Below are 15051 nucleotides of genomic sequence, written 5' to 3' on the forward strand. Positions count from 1 at the left end.
CAAACCAGCATCCAATTTGCAATTTTTGCAAATTTCAAGATATTTCCGTTCAATTCCTAGAAGCCATATCAGACATGCAGAGTTATTATTCACCACATTATAGTCGTTTAAAGTTACTTTAAATAGTTTGGTTTACTTAAAGATCCCATCGTCAGCTTTCATGTTGTCACTCTGTGAAACCTATAGAGAAGCGTTCATGTTATGCAGCTAAAAAAAACTCCTTATTTATCTCACTGGCGTCTGTGAAAACCCTCATTTCAGCCTCTGCCTGAAACGGTTAGTTTCAGCTGCTGTCCCTGTAAGGCTCCCCTCCCGACGTGCCCTTTCTTCTGATTGGCCACCTCTCTGGAAGCCTTCCGGTGGGCAGAACGCTGCAGGGCTGCCGGAGAAGGGCTGCTCTCCAGTGCATACAGGAAAGAGCCAACAAGGTTTCAACGGCTTGAAGGCTTAAAGCAGCCTCGTGAAGTTCTTGGTTTAACATCAGGGAGCTACAGACTTATCCTGGGATTACACCAACATACCTCATGATCCAAAACTGTGCCCACGTTTAGTATTGACATCCAGCATTGTAACACTATAGGTGAGTTTTATGATGGGGATCTGCATCAACTTTAACATACAGATATAGTTCCCTGGTGGAGAAAAAACCGGAGCAGAAAGGGAGAGTAGACATTTGGTGGAAAACTCCAGGTGACAGGATTTGTATTCTTATCATATGAGCATTAAATTAGCTGTGGAGAAGTGTAACTTTAGCCTCATGAGTCAAAGGTGTCTGCTTTGTTAAGAGGTCATTAGTCCAAAAATTGATCCATGCTGTTTTCCTAATGGGAGAGCAACTTAGGTTCAAATCAGAGAATAATATACTGATGATTTTATTAATATTTTGTATGTCTTTTGTCTTTCATTTTGTGCTTAAATTCTAGAGTGAAATGACCACTGTTTATGACAAAAAGCGAGTTCAGAATCATGTAAATAAGAGCAAAAGCTTTGTAAAAGATGTAAATGACATGACAATGAATCAATGGATTGATCCACTTTTTTTTGGCCCGTCTTCTGCATCAAAACTGAAAACTGCTGATGGATTAGTTAAACAAACATAATATTGTTGGGATAATGTAAGCATGGATTTTGTCCAGCTTCTTTTCTCCATAAAAGCATCAACATGTACATTTTAACTTGCAGCTCTACAATGACAAACACATTAAACCTCAAATGCATGTGAGATATTATTTTTTGTTCCTTTACCCAGTAAAAGATGCAGCAAACTATCCAACAGGGATTGAAAGGTCTTCAATCTCTCCCCTGCTAGTTTCAGGCAGAACCTTGTTTCGTACCTGCTTTATTTGAATAGCACTAATCTGTGCATCAAGCAGCAGCACTCGGCCCTGCACTTGCTAGATAAAGGCAGCTGGCATGCTGCAAGGCCAGGCTGAATATGAAACGACTTTAGATGAGGACTGTTACACCCAAAAGAGGCACTGAAAGCAGCAAGACTCCATCCATGATTACAGCCCATCTAACCGCAGCGCCTTGACAAAAAAAAAAAAAAGACTCCAGATGAGAAAAGATTGCGCTATTATTTAAAATCGGTAGAGAAACACAATGATTTTTTTCACTATGGTGCAAAGCAATTCTCCGAGCCGGAGGTAGAAACAGCATGAGACCATTCATCTTTAAAAGAGTGGCACACAAGATTCAGTTAGAGGTCGTGCAGACATCATTTTACGCATGGCGAGGAACAGATCCGAGTTCGGGTCTCCTTGTGAGTGGCATGCTGTGCCCTGTCCACTTTTAAATCTCAACATTTGGCCCCATTTCCCCTGTTTTTTTTTTTCCAAAAGCATGAAACGATTGTTCAAACCGGGTTGATGTATTTATCTGTTTTTGCATTGTGTTGCTAATGGGAACGTCTCAAAACAGCTCCCAGATCCCTGTCACTTTTTGTCAACGGATCATGAGAGAAGGCTCTTCAAATAGGGACCTTATTGTGTGGAAGTTCAAACAACGCGAGTCCTCTGTTCGGCCGGTGTTTTATCTCAAATGTGCCTGCATGCAGCATTCGTGTGATGTTTGTCCTTTTTGCTTCCATTTGCCAGGGAGTTTGGCCGCTGGAAGGTGAACAGCTTGGCCCTGGAGAGACAAGAGAACAATGGCTTTTCCTTGCCGCTGGACCCCGAGTTCCTCCAGACCATTAGGCAGCTGGGCAGGAGGCCCAGTCTCGGTGCAATCACTGACAACATTATCAGAAAATACGGAACCCACTTTCTGCTCTCCGCTACACTGGGAGGTAAGTGAGGCAGGTGACCCCGGACGAACATTTGGGCCTTTTCCACATCAGGAAGCTTTCCAGAAACCTTTTTATGACCCCAAGAACTTGACCTCCTTTTAAAACTGAGGAGCAAGGATCTACATTCAGTTGTGACCTACAAAAAACGGGGATATATTGAATTTGCAAACTGTTTCAAACACTTGATATTTCTTGATTTACATAATCAGTTTTATCAACCCAACATTTCTTCATATGTCCATTTGGGGTCTTCATTTCTTATTCTAAATTAAGTTAGCAAAGCTTCTGTTACTGGAACTATTCGGTTGAAAAGGGCCAAGGTCCAAAAACATAAACCAAAGATGACACTGTATTGAGTCTTTTTACGTTTCTGTACCCAGGAACTAAGGCAGTAAGGGTGCTGCAGCAACCCCCTAAAATCAGGGACAATTAAAACCATCAGCTTGTAAGAAAGTTTAACCTTGTGTTTTTACCTGTTTTATCTGGTATGTAGATGTAGCACCAGAATGTTTGACTGATTTATTTGTCTGTATACTATCGTAGTCCATAACTTGTTTTTAATGCTTCCTGCAGAGTGAAACAACAGGTCGGAGCTTTTCATATTTGCACACATATCAAGGGTTTTTCCGAAAAGATCTAAACGTAATAAAATAAAATAAAGACGTCTGATCATCTTGTACGACGGGGAAGAATGATAAGATATAACCCTAGGCTTTTTAAGTTTTCCCTAAATTATCTGTGTAATACCTTCAGAACAACTTTTGTGGGTGCAGAAATTCAATTTGGCTAGAGACGAGCGTGAAGTATTTAAAAAGATCTGCACTCCACAGGGGTTATTTATGTCTTTTTTTACATGATGAGTGGAAAGAAAAGCTGTTTAAAAGTGTCAGTGGTCCACTCTGAGAGGACACAGTGATACAGTAATCAGAATCAGAATCAGGTTTTATTGCCAAGTACATACAAGGAATTTGACTTGGTGTATTGGTGTTAAACAATTAACAAGGAAATAAAGCAGAACTAGCAACAACTTAAATAATACAGTATAAGAAGCTATTACAATATATAAAATATTGTTTAAAAATGTAAAATATAAAAGGTAAAAATAAAAAATAAAAAACACAAAATGTACAAAAGGTTTAATGTAGGAGCTGTGCAGTGGACTGTGAGAAAAAAAAAGAGAGGGAGAGTGAGGGAGAGTGAAATTGCCCACAGAGGTGGAGGGACGAGAACAATAACTTCAATCGATCATCTGTTCTAATGCAAATCAGACACTGCAGCTTGTAGTCTTGAACTGATACGATCCAAACAGCTCCAACACACAGTATATTGAGTGTACTCATATGTCTGCACGTCAGCGACATTGCTCGGACTTTTAAACTCTAAACATTAAATTGGTCGTCGGCCACATGTGAACTTTCAGTGTGAGGTTTGTCTATTGAAGTGTGAAGTGTTCTTAAGTTAGGATGAGCTGCTGTTAATACTCTTAAGTATTGATAATCCTGAACATCCAAATTAATAAAGAAAGGACACTTTTTTTGCAGCAGAGAGTATGACGTCATCTCATCTCAGCACCCCAACTCACCCTGACTTCCATCATCTCCTGTCTGAGGATAAACTAGTGAAAGATCAAGCAGCCAACATATTTGACGCTCTTCTTTCAGATTCATGCAACTAAAATTGTAATTAAATATTGTCTCAGCTGTGGCTGTGGGTCATGCTGTCGTTGCTTAAGCTCATATTCTCGGACTCTCGATGTGAAATCTGTGTTTGCAGTAGCTCAAACAAAGACGGCAGTGGATTCTTAGGCTAACTTACATCTATTGTTATGGAAACAGAGAACTGTAATCACAGCAAAAGCTCCCCTGGCTATCTGCTGCACCATCTCCTCCGTCGCCTCCTTTCATCTCGTGTCTCTTGTGCATCATCTCTCAAAGCTGTGATGAACAGTATTTAAAATAGATCTGAAAGACGACTCGGTGAAAGGCGTGTTGCAAAGAGGAACCAAAGCTGAGGCAAACCCTTATATAGCTCTCAACAACATGAATATTATTGTTTGATTTTACTGTTATTATTTTAATAAGACAATTATTTATTTGAATTAAGAGGACGACTTTGAACATCTCACTCATCATTATCATTGCTGCACAAATCACCGTAATAAAATCATCACATCGCCATTATTATCTTCATCATCAATATGACCTTCATCATCTAAGTGACATCAACACTATGATCAGAATTTTGGCTACGTAAATCAAAACCATCATCATCATCATCATCATCATCATCATCGTCGTCATCGCCATCATCATCATCATCATCATCATCATCATCATCATCATCTTCATCATCATCATTATCGTCGTCATCGCCATCATTATCATCATCATCATCATCATCATCATCATCATCATTGTCGTCATTGCCAACGTTGTCATTGCCATCGTCACCATCATTACCATCGTCACCACAACCATCATTATCATCATCATCATCATCATCATTATCATCATCATCATCATCATCATCATCATCTTCATCATCATCACCGTCGTCAACGTTATCGCCATCGTCGTCACCATCAACATCATCATCATCTTCATCACCACCATTGTCACCATCGTCACGTCATCATCATCATCATCATCATCATCATCATCATCGTCGTCATCCCCATCATCGTCATCGCTATCCTCACCATCATCATCATTGTCACCATTGTCACCATCATCGTCATCATCATCATCATTCTCACCATTATATTCAAATATAATCACTGTTTTCATAACTTTCACCAACATGAATTCATCACTATCATCACTTCTATAACCACCTTGATCTTCATCATCTTGTTTTTATCATCGATATCATAAAAATCCTCATCATCACATCATCATCTAAATCAATATTTTAATCATCATCATCATCATCATCATCATCATCATCATCATTTTAATCGTCCCTGCAATATCATTACAATTGACATTTGTGATTGACATCACGTCATCATTAATATCATCATCCACATTACCATCATGGACTCCATCATCATGACATTATCATTACTGTCATTATCATTACCATACCCCTCTTTATCATTACCCTCTTCACTGTTCCTTATCACCACTATAACTGTCACATTAACCATCATAGTCACCCAACTCATCATCATCACTGTTAGCACAAACTTCGCTAGCATTTTCAACATTATCAAACCTATTATCATCTGTGGTTGTCATTATCAATAACACCTTTCTTCATCATCATACTCCAATGTATTCATCTCTAGATCAAGCGCTTTATGTTGTCCAATTTTTCTTATAAAACAAAACGTATCTAAAAGAAAACAATACAATACGATACAACAATACAATACAATACTTTATCGTCCACCAGGGGGGAAATTTGTTATCACAGCGTTGCAGAGTTGTTACACAGGCTCACATAGATAAGAACATCATCAGTGTTGGAGTCATGTTTTAACCTTTATCCCCATGGTAATATGCTGTATATCAGTTGCCTCTCCAAATTGAAACCACATCCCCCATAAAACCTGACGCTGTAGGAAAGGTTTTCAACATCGACTTTCACTCTGTTCACCATTTGTCAATACCCCAGTCTTCTCAAGTCCTTGGCACTGTTTGAATTAAGAGACTTACTCAATAAAGCATCTCAATTTGTAATGACACTGTTACTCCAGCACTGTCACCAAATTTAGACGTAGACTAGAGTATTAAATCAGCAAAGGCAGCCAAGTTTCAGAAGCACTGAATAACTGTGACTGTATAATGAGCACTTGGCAGGCTTCCATGGGTTAATATCTACCACGACATCTCTAGGAACGTAATATGTGTGCATAACAACAAGGGGACAAGTCAATAATGTAGTCTGTGTGCGTGTCTGGCTGTGTGTATTCACAGGGGAGGAGTCCTTAATGATCTTTGTGGACAAGCGGAAGTTGAGTCGTACATCAGAAGTGGGTGAATCCAATGGCACAGCTGTGACTCTGGAAGCTCTGCACCAGCTGGCTGCCTCCTACTTCATCGACAGGGAGAGCACCCTGCACAAGCTGCACCACATCCAGATCGCCTCCACTGCCATCAAGGTAAATGCTCGCTGCTGACTGGCTCGACATAATACCAATTAAAAAAAGAATCAAGAACTCGCCATTCCCCAAAGCATTCGATTGCTGCCATTGTTTGGTTTGTTTTATGATTGCAGCCATTTCAGGAGGGCATTGTTCAAATTAAATTTTGTTTCAGTCGATGAACCTAATTATTGTATTTTTGAATGAATTAAATCATGACCGGTATGGGGGCTGCATGGTGGTGCAGTGGTTAGCGCTGTTGCCTCACAGCGTGGAGGTTCCTGGTTTGAATCCCTGTTGGATAGGGCCTCTCTGTGTGGAGTTTGCATGTTCTCCCCGGGGGTTCTCTCTGGGTTCTCTGACTTCCTCCCACAGTCCAAAGACATGCTGGTTGGGTTAATTGGTGACTCTAAATTTGACCTTGAATGTGAGTGTGGCTGGTCGTGAGTCTCTATACGTCAGCCCTGTGATTGAATGGAGTACCCAGTCCAAGGTGTACCCCACCTCTGACCCAATGACAGCTGGGATCGTCTCAAGCCCCCACCCACGACCCTGACTGGGAAAAGCGTGGTGATAATGGGTGGATGGATGACCAGTATGGGCCATTAGAATATAAACCCCTTTAATGAGCAGACTAAATACATTTCAAGAGGATCTGCTGTCATTTCTGGCCAATCAGGGTCCACAATTGTTTTGTCGCTGTAGATTGAGACTCAAATTACTTTAGTAAATCCTTTCTAAGAATTATTTTTTAGAAAATGGTGAATAGCAACATGAATACAACAACAGAATATTACAGGATGTTTATCATAAAATATGACATCATATTGGTTAACTATAAATCCAAGGGATTTGCAATTTTTAGATGAAAAATATTCATCATATATATATATATTTTTTTGTCTTTGGTGCAGCACAGTATGAGACAGCCTTATGTGTGTGTTCGTATGTTTTTTGAGATAATAATGGTGCTTGCGCCCCCCCTGGGCATCAGTGTTGGAACAAATCAGGACTCTACAGTGGTCAGGACTTGCCAAGTCCCTTCCACTTACTACCAATTACTGCAGGCACTTTACGACCCATCAATAGGTCCTTGGTGGGCTGCTCTGGCCTGCTCTAAATGCAGAATATTATTACGCTGTAGATTATTAAAGCATATTTTACAGGACATGAAGCAACTTCAGACCTTGGTTGACAACATTAGACCCTCATTCCCTGACTGGACTCTCTACATGCACGGATACACTTCAGCTACTTCTAATGCCGTTTTTAATTAATTAACCCTCCGCAGTGAATGTGCCGTTTAAGACCTAATCTAATGTGTCCAATTCAGAGCGTCTTCCTTAGGAGTGGGGCGCCATCAAACATTTAGTACAGTGCTTTAAGGAAAGTTAACCAGAGAATGCTTTTAATGAAAACAACTTTTTATTACCACATTGGCTTACTTGTTGGAAAAACTTTGTCCGACAGCAGTTTTTTCCAAACTTTATAACAGGAACTCTATAATGCCTGCTGACACAATGCACATTGAGCTAAGTAAACCGCAAGAGTGGAATCAGGTATCTTGTCTTTTTGTGCACAGGGCACATTTTCCAAAAAGTCAAATTATGTTTGGACACAAATGAAATCTGTGTGTCAGGAACTTTGTTATCTGGGCTGCAGCCTGTCTTTGCCAGGACACTCTTAGAATTTGAATCTCAACAAGTTTCTCTCCTGCTTAAAAAAAAAAGGTTAAATCAAAATAAAAGTATGCTAATTTGCTAAACATCTTAAGTGCATTTGTATATTTTGTTTATTAGTTATTTCTCATGCAGCGATTCCCTCAGTTGCGTGAAGCTCTCGATACATTTGTTGGCTACAGAGTGTTCAAAACAATATGTCTCTAGTAATAGCTTACTGGGCACCATTGCAATGTTTCACAGTTTTGTTTCAACCAATCCTCAAAATTAAACAGCAAAATATGCTGCTAGTCCATGTCCTCTGGAAATGCATATATACACATTTTCTGCCAACTATCAACCAGTCAGCCTGATTTGTCTGTGGCTTCCAACAGCTACAAAGCAAAGAGTCCAACTCGTTCATATCTGATGGCATGTTACTGTTTGGTGGAGAAATAGCGTGCTTTGAGAGAAAAGTGGAGGTTGCTAATGTTAGTAGACGTTGCTCATCATGGTCACCACTTAATACAGCCAACAGAATGGCTGCCCTTGTCTTTAAAAGAAACCACTTTGACTGTTTGTATGAAATGGGAAACAAACAGTGGTCTCCAGGGTCAGAGTCTAATGCTTTGTTGACCCGTTCATACAGCCTGTGCCTCTCTCTGCAGACTCTACTTCCTCCATTGTCCTCAACAGACAAGAGTCATTACTCACAAGGTCTCACTTGAACATAAACACATTGTTTTGGGGCATCTCTGCTCTGCACATTGTACCTTCTGCCGTGGTACAATTAGCTCCCTCTGTCTCGGAAAACTCCCGCAAGAAAGCTTCCATTGTTCAGTCTGATTTTTGGTTCTTTTGAGGCAGCTCAGGTATTTTTGTCTTAGCTGGTGTTGGGGACTGAGCGGCATGAACATTTCTCATAGCTCTTTTTCACCTTGACAAAATCTGTCAGGTCAAGTTTTTCCTAGTGCAAAGCTGTCAAAACACCTGAGATCATTAATGTTCCTTTAGAAGCACAAGTATTCATTAGCATTTTAAATCATTTAAAGTAATTTAATGTTGGAATTTCAGCACATTTTCGGTTGATAGTAATTTGGAAGAGGTGGTAAATGTACAGTTAACAAACCTCCAGCATCATTAGGCCCATCCTTATCATCACGCAGCTGAAACTTAAGCGACATATTGCTTTAAACGCACAGTATGTAAAATTTGCCGCCAGGGGGCTCTCAATCAAAACAATAACATCAGATGACGTGTAGGCTGGCGGGGAATCATGGGAGTTCTCTCTGCTACTCGCTCCTTGATGTAACATCCGGTGTTTCCTTGGCAACGATAAACATTTTGTGTCTCTCATGGCGGCTCATCATGCTTTCTGCCGCGACAAGACACGTCCCGTTACAACTGGCTTTGTTAACTGTTGGTGATATTTGTGGTGATGTAAGTACTCATATGTAATCATATATAACATAGGCTTAGTCCATTTTTAATTAATTGAGATATTTAAATGTAAACATTGTCATACAATTCTACATACTATACCTTTAAGAAAAATAAAACGTCCAAGGCAAACCACTCATCTACATGACGTTCTTTACTGTGCTGGTTTATGAAAATATATACTCCTTCTTGCTTACCCTGCAATGTTTCCACTCACGGTTCTTTAGTGTGAGTTTGCGACAGACATGTACACATGCACGCTCGATGAGCAAATAGTTGGACCAAAGTGAGTAGATGAAGCGAGCAGCGTTGTTGCTGCTTCATGCGCACATTCAGAAGTCCTTTATACAGAACAACATGCAATGCATATGAAGTTATGCTTATGATGTAAACATCACCTTGCATCTTTTACTGCTTAATACCTTCGGGGTGTGTTCATTCATCACTCTGTCAGTTCTTATCAAGAAGAAGGAATTGAATTGGCTGAGTTTGCCCTTCGCGCCGCACACTGACTTCTGCGTGCGTTCTGAAGAATGTGGTGCCTCACGTGGCTTTAATGTGTTTTCCCTCGCCCGTGGTGAACAATAGATTAACGTCACGCAATGATAGGTACGATCAGTACCTGCAGAAAAAAAGACAAAAAAATAAATAAAATATCACAGACTCTGTCAGCTTATGCAGTCTGTCATGTGCCGTGTGCTGTGATCATCTGCTGCCTCTGCTGCAGGTTAGTGACGGGATGCACCACACACAAACACATCTGGCCCAGCATACACATCTCCATTTAAAGCTGTATTAAGAACTGAGTTTAGACTTGATGTGGGACAGTCTGCGGCGAAATGATACTCTTGAAATATTCACGTATTGCTTTCACAACATGTACTGTAGATGAGCTGAGATGGAATCTGACAGAGCAGAAATGGATGCAACAATGTCAATAAAACACTCTGTAATCTATCAAATGAAAGTCTACTTTTGAAAGTATCTGGATAAGAGTGAGGACAGGTGATGGACAGTGTGCATGATATCTCCTGAGTCTACAAAGTTTTTGATCCAACATGAATAAAGCTGAGACCTTGTGATGTGAAAAGCAAGACCGATAAATTAACACAACCTGTTGGGGATTTTGTTCCTCCCCTTTAAACTTTGAAAAATGCAAGCAAGTGTGTATTTGTCTCATTTCTAGTCAAAAATATCTCATTGACATGCCAACATAAACCCATTATTTCAAGATATAAAAATGAATAAATAAGGTCTGCATTGCCAGTAGTGTGTAAAACAAATCTGCCAAGGGGGAAAGCTAAATTTAGTTGAGTGTCTTAAAATGAGAAGTACTCATATATTTAGATATACACCTTATTTGAAGGCCCCCAACAAGTAAACTGGATATCTGATCTTGCCAGGTGAATTAGGGCTTAAAATAATTCAATTTTTTTGACGAGAAATTAGACAAATAAACCCTGCTTAGATTTCAGATTTTGAAGTTTAATACAACCTGAAGGCATGTGACCCAACTCGTCTTCATACGTGTACATTCCTACCAACAAAACTCCTGATTCATGTTGTTAATTTTGTCAGTAGTTCTAACTTTTGTAAGGTAACAAAAGAACCTGGTAAAGAGAATTACACTTTATTTTTCATGTTAAAATGTTTTTTAACATAAAGTAATGTTTTGTTCCTGAACACACATATGTATGTGATATTACACACTAACATAGAGAAGTAAATTTCACTCACAACTCAAAATCCAGCGTCCGCTGAGACGACCTTGTGATTGTTTGACCCCCTAATGCCAATGATTGCAACCCAAAGAGACGGTCTTGTTTGACATGGCCTCTCTCCTTTGATAACTTTGGAGAGTAGAGCAGGTTGTTGTCTAATTTGGAATATAAATATGGATTGTAACAAGCTGCAGCAGATGAACCGTTAGATACACTTTTAAAACATTTTTTTCAATCTACAGTAACAGGTCCAACCAGTGTACCAGTTGCACATTGGTGCTGAGAAACATGAGAAATGTGCCACTTCAACAACTTTCTCCCTCATTAGGTCAAAATCATACATGCAAAGAAATGCAGGTTTACTGTTAAGCTCATTAACCTTATGGAGTGCAAGTTTGATTGAAAAGACTCCTAAATTAAAGACAATAAGTGACCAGTGAAGGTTACCAGCGCGACTCACAGGCTGTGGGTCCGTACTTCACACCCTCTGCAGCTAGCAGGGTTACAAACTCCAAATGAGATGGTACTACAAGAGCTACAAAGCTGCACAGAAGCCCTAACCCTTGTGGACTTTGCTGAACACAACTGAAATCGTCACCCAAGAGAACAGTCCCCTGGAAGCCCCCCCCCCCCCCCCCCCCAAAAAAAAAAAAAAGATGACATCTCATATAATGGTGCAACTCATGATACGTATTTTAAGGTAGTTGACTGAAACATCCCCAACTTTGTGCTGGCAGTTTCTCTGTGAAAGAACTGTGTTGTTGTTCTGTCCTGTACTCTAGATGAAAAGGGAAACTGTCTGGTAATGTGAGGAAAAACAACACTCTATACTTACATTTCACATCTCAAAAAAAACATTTGGAGCGTGAGTCACACAGAAGAGATCTTTCACTCGTACATGCAGGAAAAACATTTAGTCTTGTTCTGTGAAGCTTCACCAATGTTCGGTTAGTTTACATGCCTGTCTTTCATGGAGTGGTATGTTTGGAACCAGGAGGTTCTTGTACCAGGAGGACAACAAAACATTAGGCGCTCTCGAAGACAAGAACTCAGAACCATCAAGGTCTATTTCCATCATTGTGACCGTGGAGCTGCGGCTAAGAAACCCAAATAGCTTGCCTTTTTTCCTGAGCTTCGGCCCATTTTTCATTGACTTGTCCTTAGTGATGCCCCACTATACAGTCCATCAGAGATAAAACTACATTCTCTAAAGTGAGTTGGCAAGAGGACGCTGAGCTGATTTGGCAGCCGCCACCGAACCAAAGTGCTGCTAAAAACCCCTCTGATTTAGATGAATAGAGAAAGAGTCCTCTGGAGTGCGTTTGTTTGTGAGGCATTTTCAGGTGACTGATGTAAAATATGCACAGCGTCAGCAGGCTTTAATTCCTTGCATGTTTTTTTGGGGGTGTTTTTTTTTTTTTTTTACCTCACCCCAATGAAGACGGATGCCAAAACAAAGCCGTCTTAAAGAAGAGCGCTGGTCCCCCTGGTTTTAGGAGATAACAATTTTTAAATGGTAGAAATTCCTGGCCTGGAGGAATGAGGGACGGAGCGCGTGCAGCAGCACTGGAAAATAATCAAAGACAGGGGGGGGGGGGGGGGAATGAGATGGGAGAGTGAGGAGGGAAAAAAAATGTCTCTGGCTGTTACATAGTGTGATGAATCAGCCCTTTCCATTCCTGTAATTTCCTTTGAGAGCGCCCGCGTCATTTGTCAAACATTTTGTGGTAGGAGTTAAGGTGTCGGGTGCGTCTGAACGGAAAAGATGAGACGCTGGGATAGACGGCCCTTATTTAGCCGGCTCTCTTAGCTAAGGATCAAGGTGTGGCAGGTAGACAGGAAGTGCGGCATCAATCAATGCACTTACCTTTGATTTGCAGCCCGGGCTCCTCTGTATTGAACATTCATTAAGCTAAAGTTGGGGAGGAGAAATATCATTGACGAGGAGGAGAAGTGATAAAGAATGTTTGACCCAATTTGCCACGGCGAGCCTTGAGTGTGCAGCCAGTCATTCGGCTTCTTTACGCTTCATTTGTCCGACCAGACAAGTGAGACTGGAGCTTCAGAAATCAGATAATGGCTGCTGAGGAAACGGGGTGCAGAGAACAAGGTGCCCTGAGTTTTGAGGCCGTTTTTGATGGCAGGATAAACTAAACACAAGCAAATACAGGAGAAAAAAAACAAAACAACAACAAAGCACTCCATCCTCTTTTATCACAAATGCAGATGAATTATTCATCACTTGCAGATTGTTTGAGCATCTTCATTATTCCGAAAGCGACGTACATTTTCTTTTTTTGTGTGTGTGTTTGTGTCTTTTCACAATGTCTTCAACTTCTTTAACCTGGAACAGGATCTGTCGCTTCCCTACCCTGGATATTCTATAGATGAAGACACCTCAGATCATTCATGGTATAAATATGGAAGATAGCTACTGGCTTTAGCTTCTGATGACAAGAATTTTTAGAGAACTTTTCTCTTCCAGCCAGTTCTTTTTAATCTGCAGCTGCTTAAAAAGAATTGATGCCTGGAGAGGAAAAATACACAGAATCAAATTTGCCCTCTTGGCCCCTTTTCAAGTGACTGGTGCTTCCGCTAAAAGAGAAAGAGCATAGCTTGGCGTCTATTAAGAGGACTCAGTGAACACAACACCACATACAGTATTATATTCCACTTTCTTCTCCCGCAGGCTCCCCTCTGCACCCCTGTGGCTTCAGGCGCCTTTTTTTATTTTTTCTGTTTCTGTTCGAGTGCACACAATAATCTCATTCGGATGCTATTTTCTTCCTCTTCCTCTTCTTCTTGCTCGTAGTTTATAAGCTTATCCCTCGCTGGTTGACATTAGAGAGTAAGCCAGTTGCCACAAAGTGCTCTTAAAAACATGCATCCAAATCCTCAAAGACTGAATAAACAGGCGTAAACGTATCCCACATGCAAATGTGGATTTTCACAGTCAGTGTGCCGCGGTGATTAAGGAGAAACTACCATTCATGGAGGTGCGGCGAATGAGGCAATTTTTGAAGTGAGGGATGATTTTCATGAAACATTAATGCTATCTTGTACTTTTTCCCCCTCCATCAAGCAGAAAGTGCAGCCATTTACAGTCCATTGTTGCTCATTTTGACAAAACAAGCTCACTAAGTGACATTTTATGCTGTTTTTGGTGGAATTATTCATGTGAGGGATTTGCAGCTGTGATGAATCTTCATCAGTAGAATGCTCTTGCCTAACAGGTCTTATAATAATATTAAAGCCTTAGTTGTTCCTTTTTTTATTTCAATAATGGATGTGCCTCAGGGCCATCTGTATCTGTGGACCATGTTAACAGGCTAAGTGCTGCGTTGCCCTGCAGAGGCCCCACACCAATAACAGAGGTGCTATCATCCATCCACATGCTGCGTAAGATGGAGCATGATCACATTTAGATAACATAGGTATTTTAATAACCTTATTGTGCCTCATTTCCTTTTATCATCTCTATTTCATTCAATTTCTTAACTTTAAATATTCAGTTTAAGCCCCAGAAACTGGAACGTGGTGACTTTCTACGAAATCAAGGTCGATGCAGAAAATACATCCGTTTTATCTTATCATATTTTACATATCTAATAAGATTAACACTTTGATCTATGTGGTCTAAATGAGTCTCCTTGTGTATATATTGTTATTTTGGGGCATTGGTTTTGACATTGTGTAAAGGGTTGTGGCAATAGATCACTGTTCATGGCTGCTCCACCTTTTAGGTTTATTCTCCAATATATCTGAAGCCTTCTTCAATCAGTTATACAATGGTAATTGTACACTTGGTCTAGGTTACTATATCTATGCTGTTGCACATGCAGCTACATGTCTGATGTG

At 40.4% G+C, this 15051-nt stretch overlaps 1 protein-coding gene across 1 annotated transcript in view; it reads left to right on the top strand.

Moving 5' to 3' along the window:
- The window catches only part of brinp3a.1 (bone morphogenetic protein/retinoic acid inducible neural-specific 3a, tandem duplicate 1), a 66342-nt gene that overhangs the window by 18972 nt on the left and 32319 nt on the right, over positions 1-15051 (top strand). The window contains exons 3-4 of the mRNA XM_061034327.1: positions 2097-2287; positions 6208-6392. Coding sequence (XP_060890310.1) covers positions 2097-2287; positions 6208-6392 — 376 coding nt within the window. The remainder of the gene's footprint in view (positions 1-2096; positions 2288-6207; positions 6393-15051) is intronic.

Source organism: Labrus mixtus, chromosome 3, assembly GCF_963584025.1.
Source record: "Labrus mixtus chromosome 3, fLabMix1.1, whole genome shotgun sequence".
Lineage (NCBI taxonomy): Eukaryota > Metazoa > Chordata > Actinopteri > Labriformes > Labridae > Labrus > Labrus mixtus.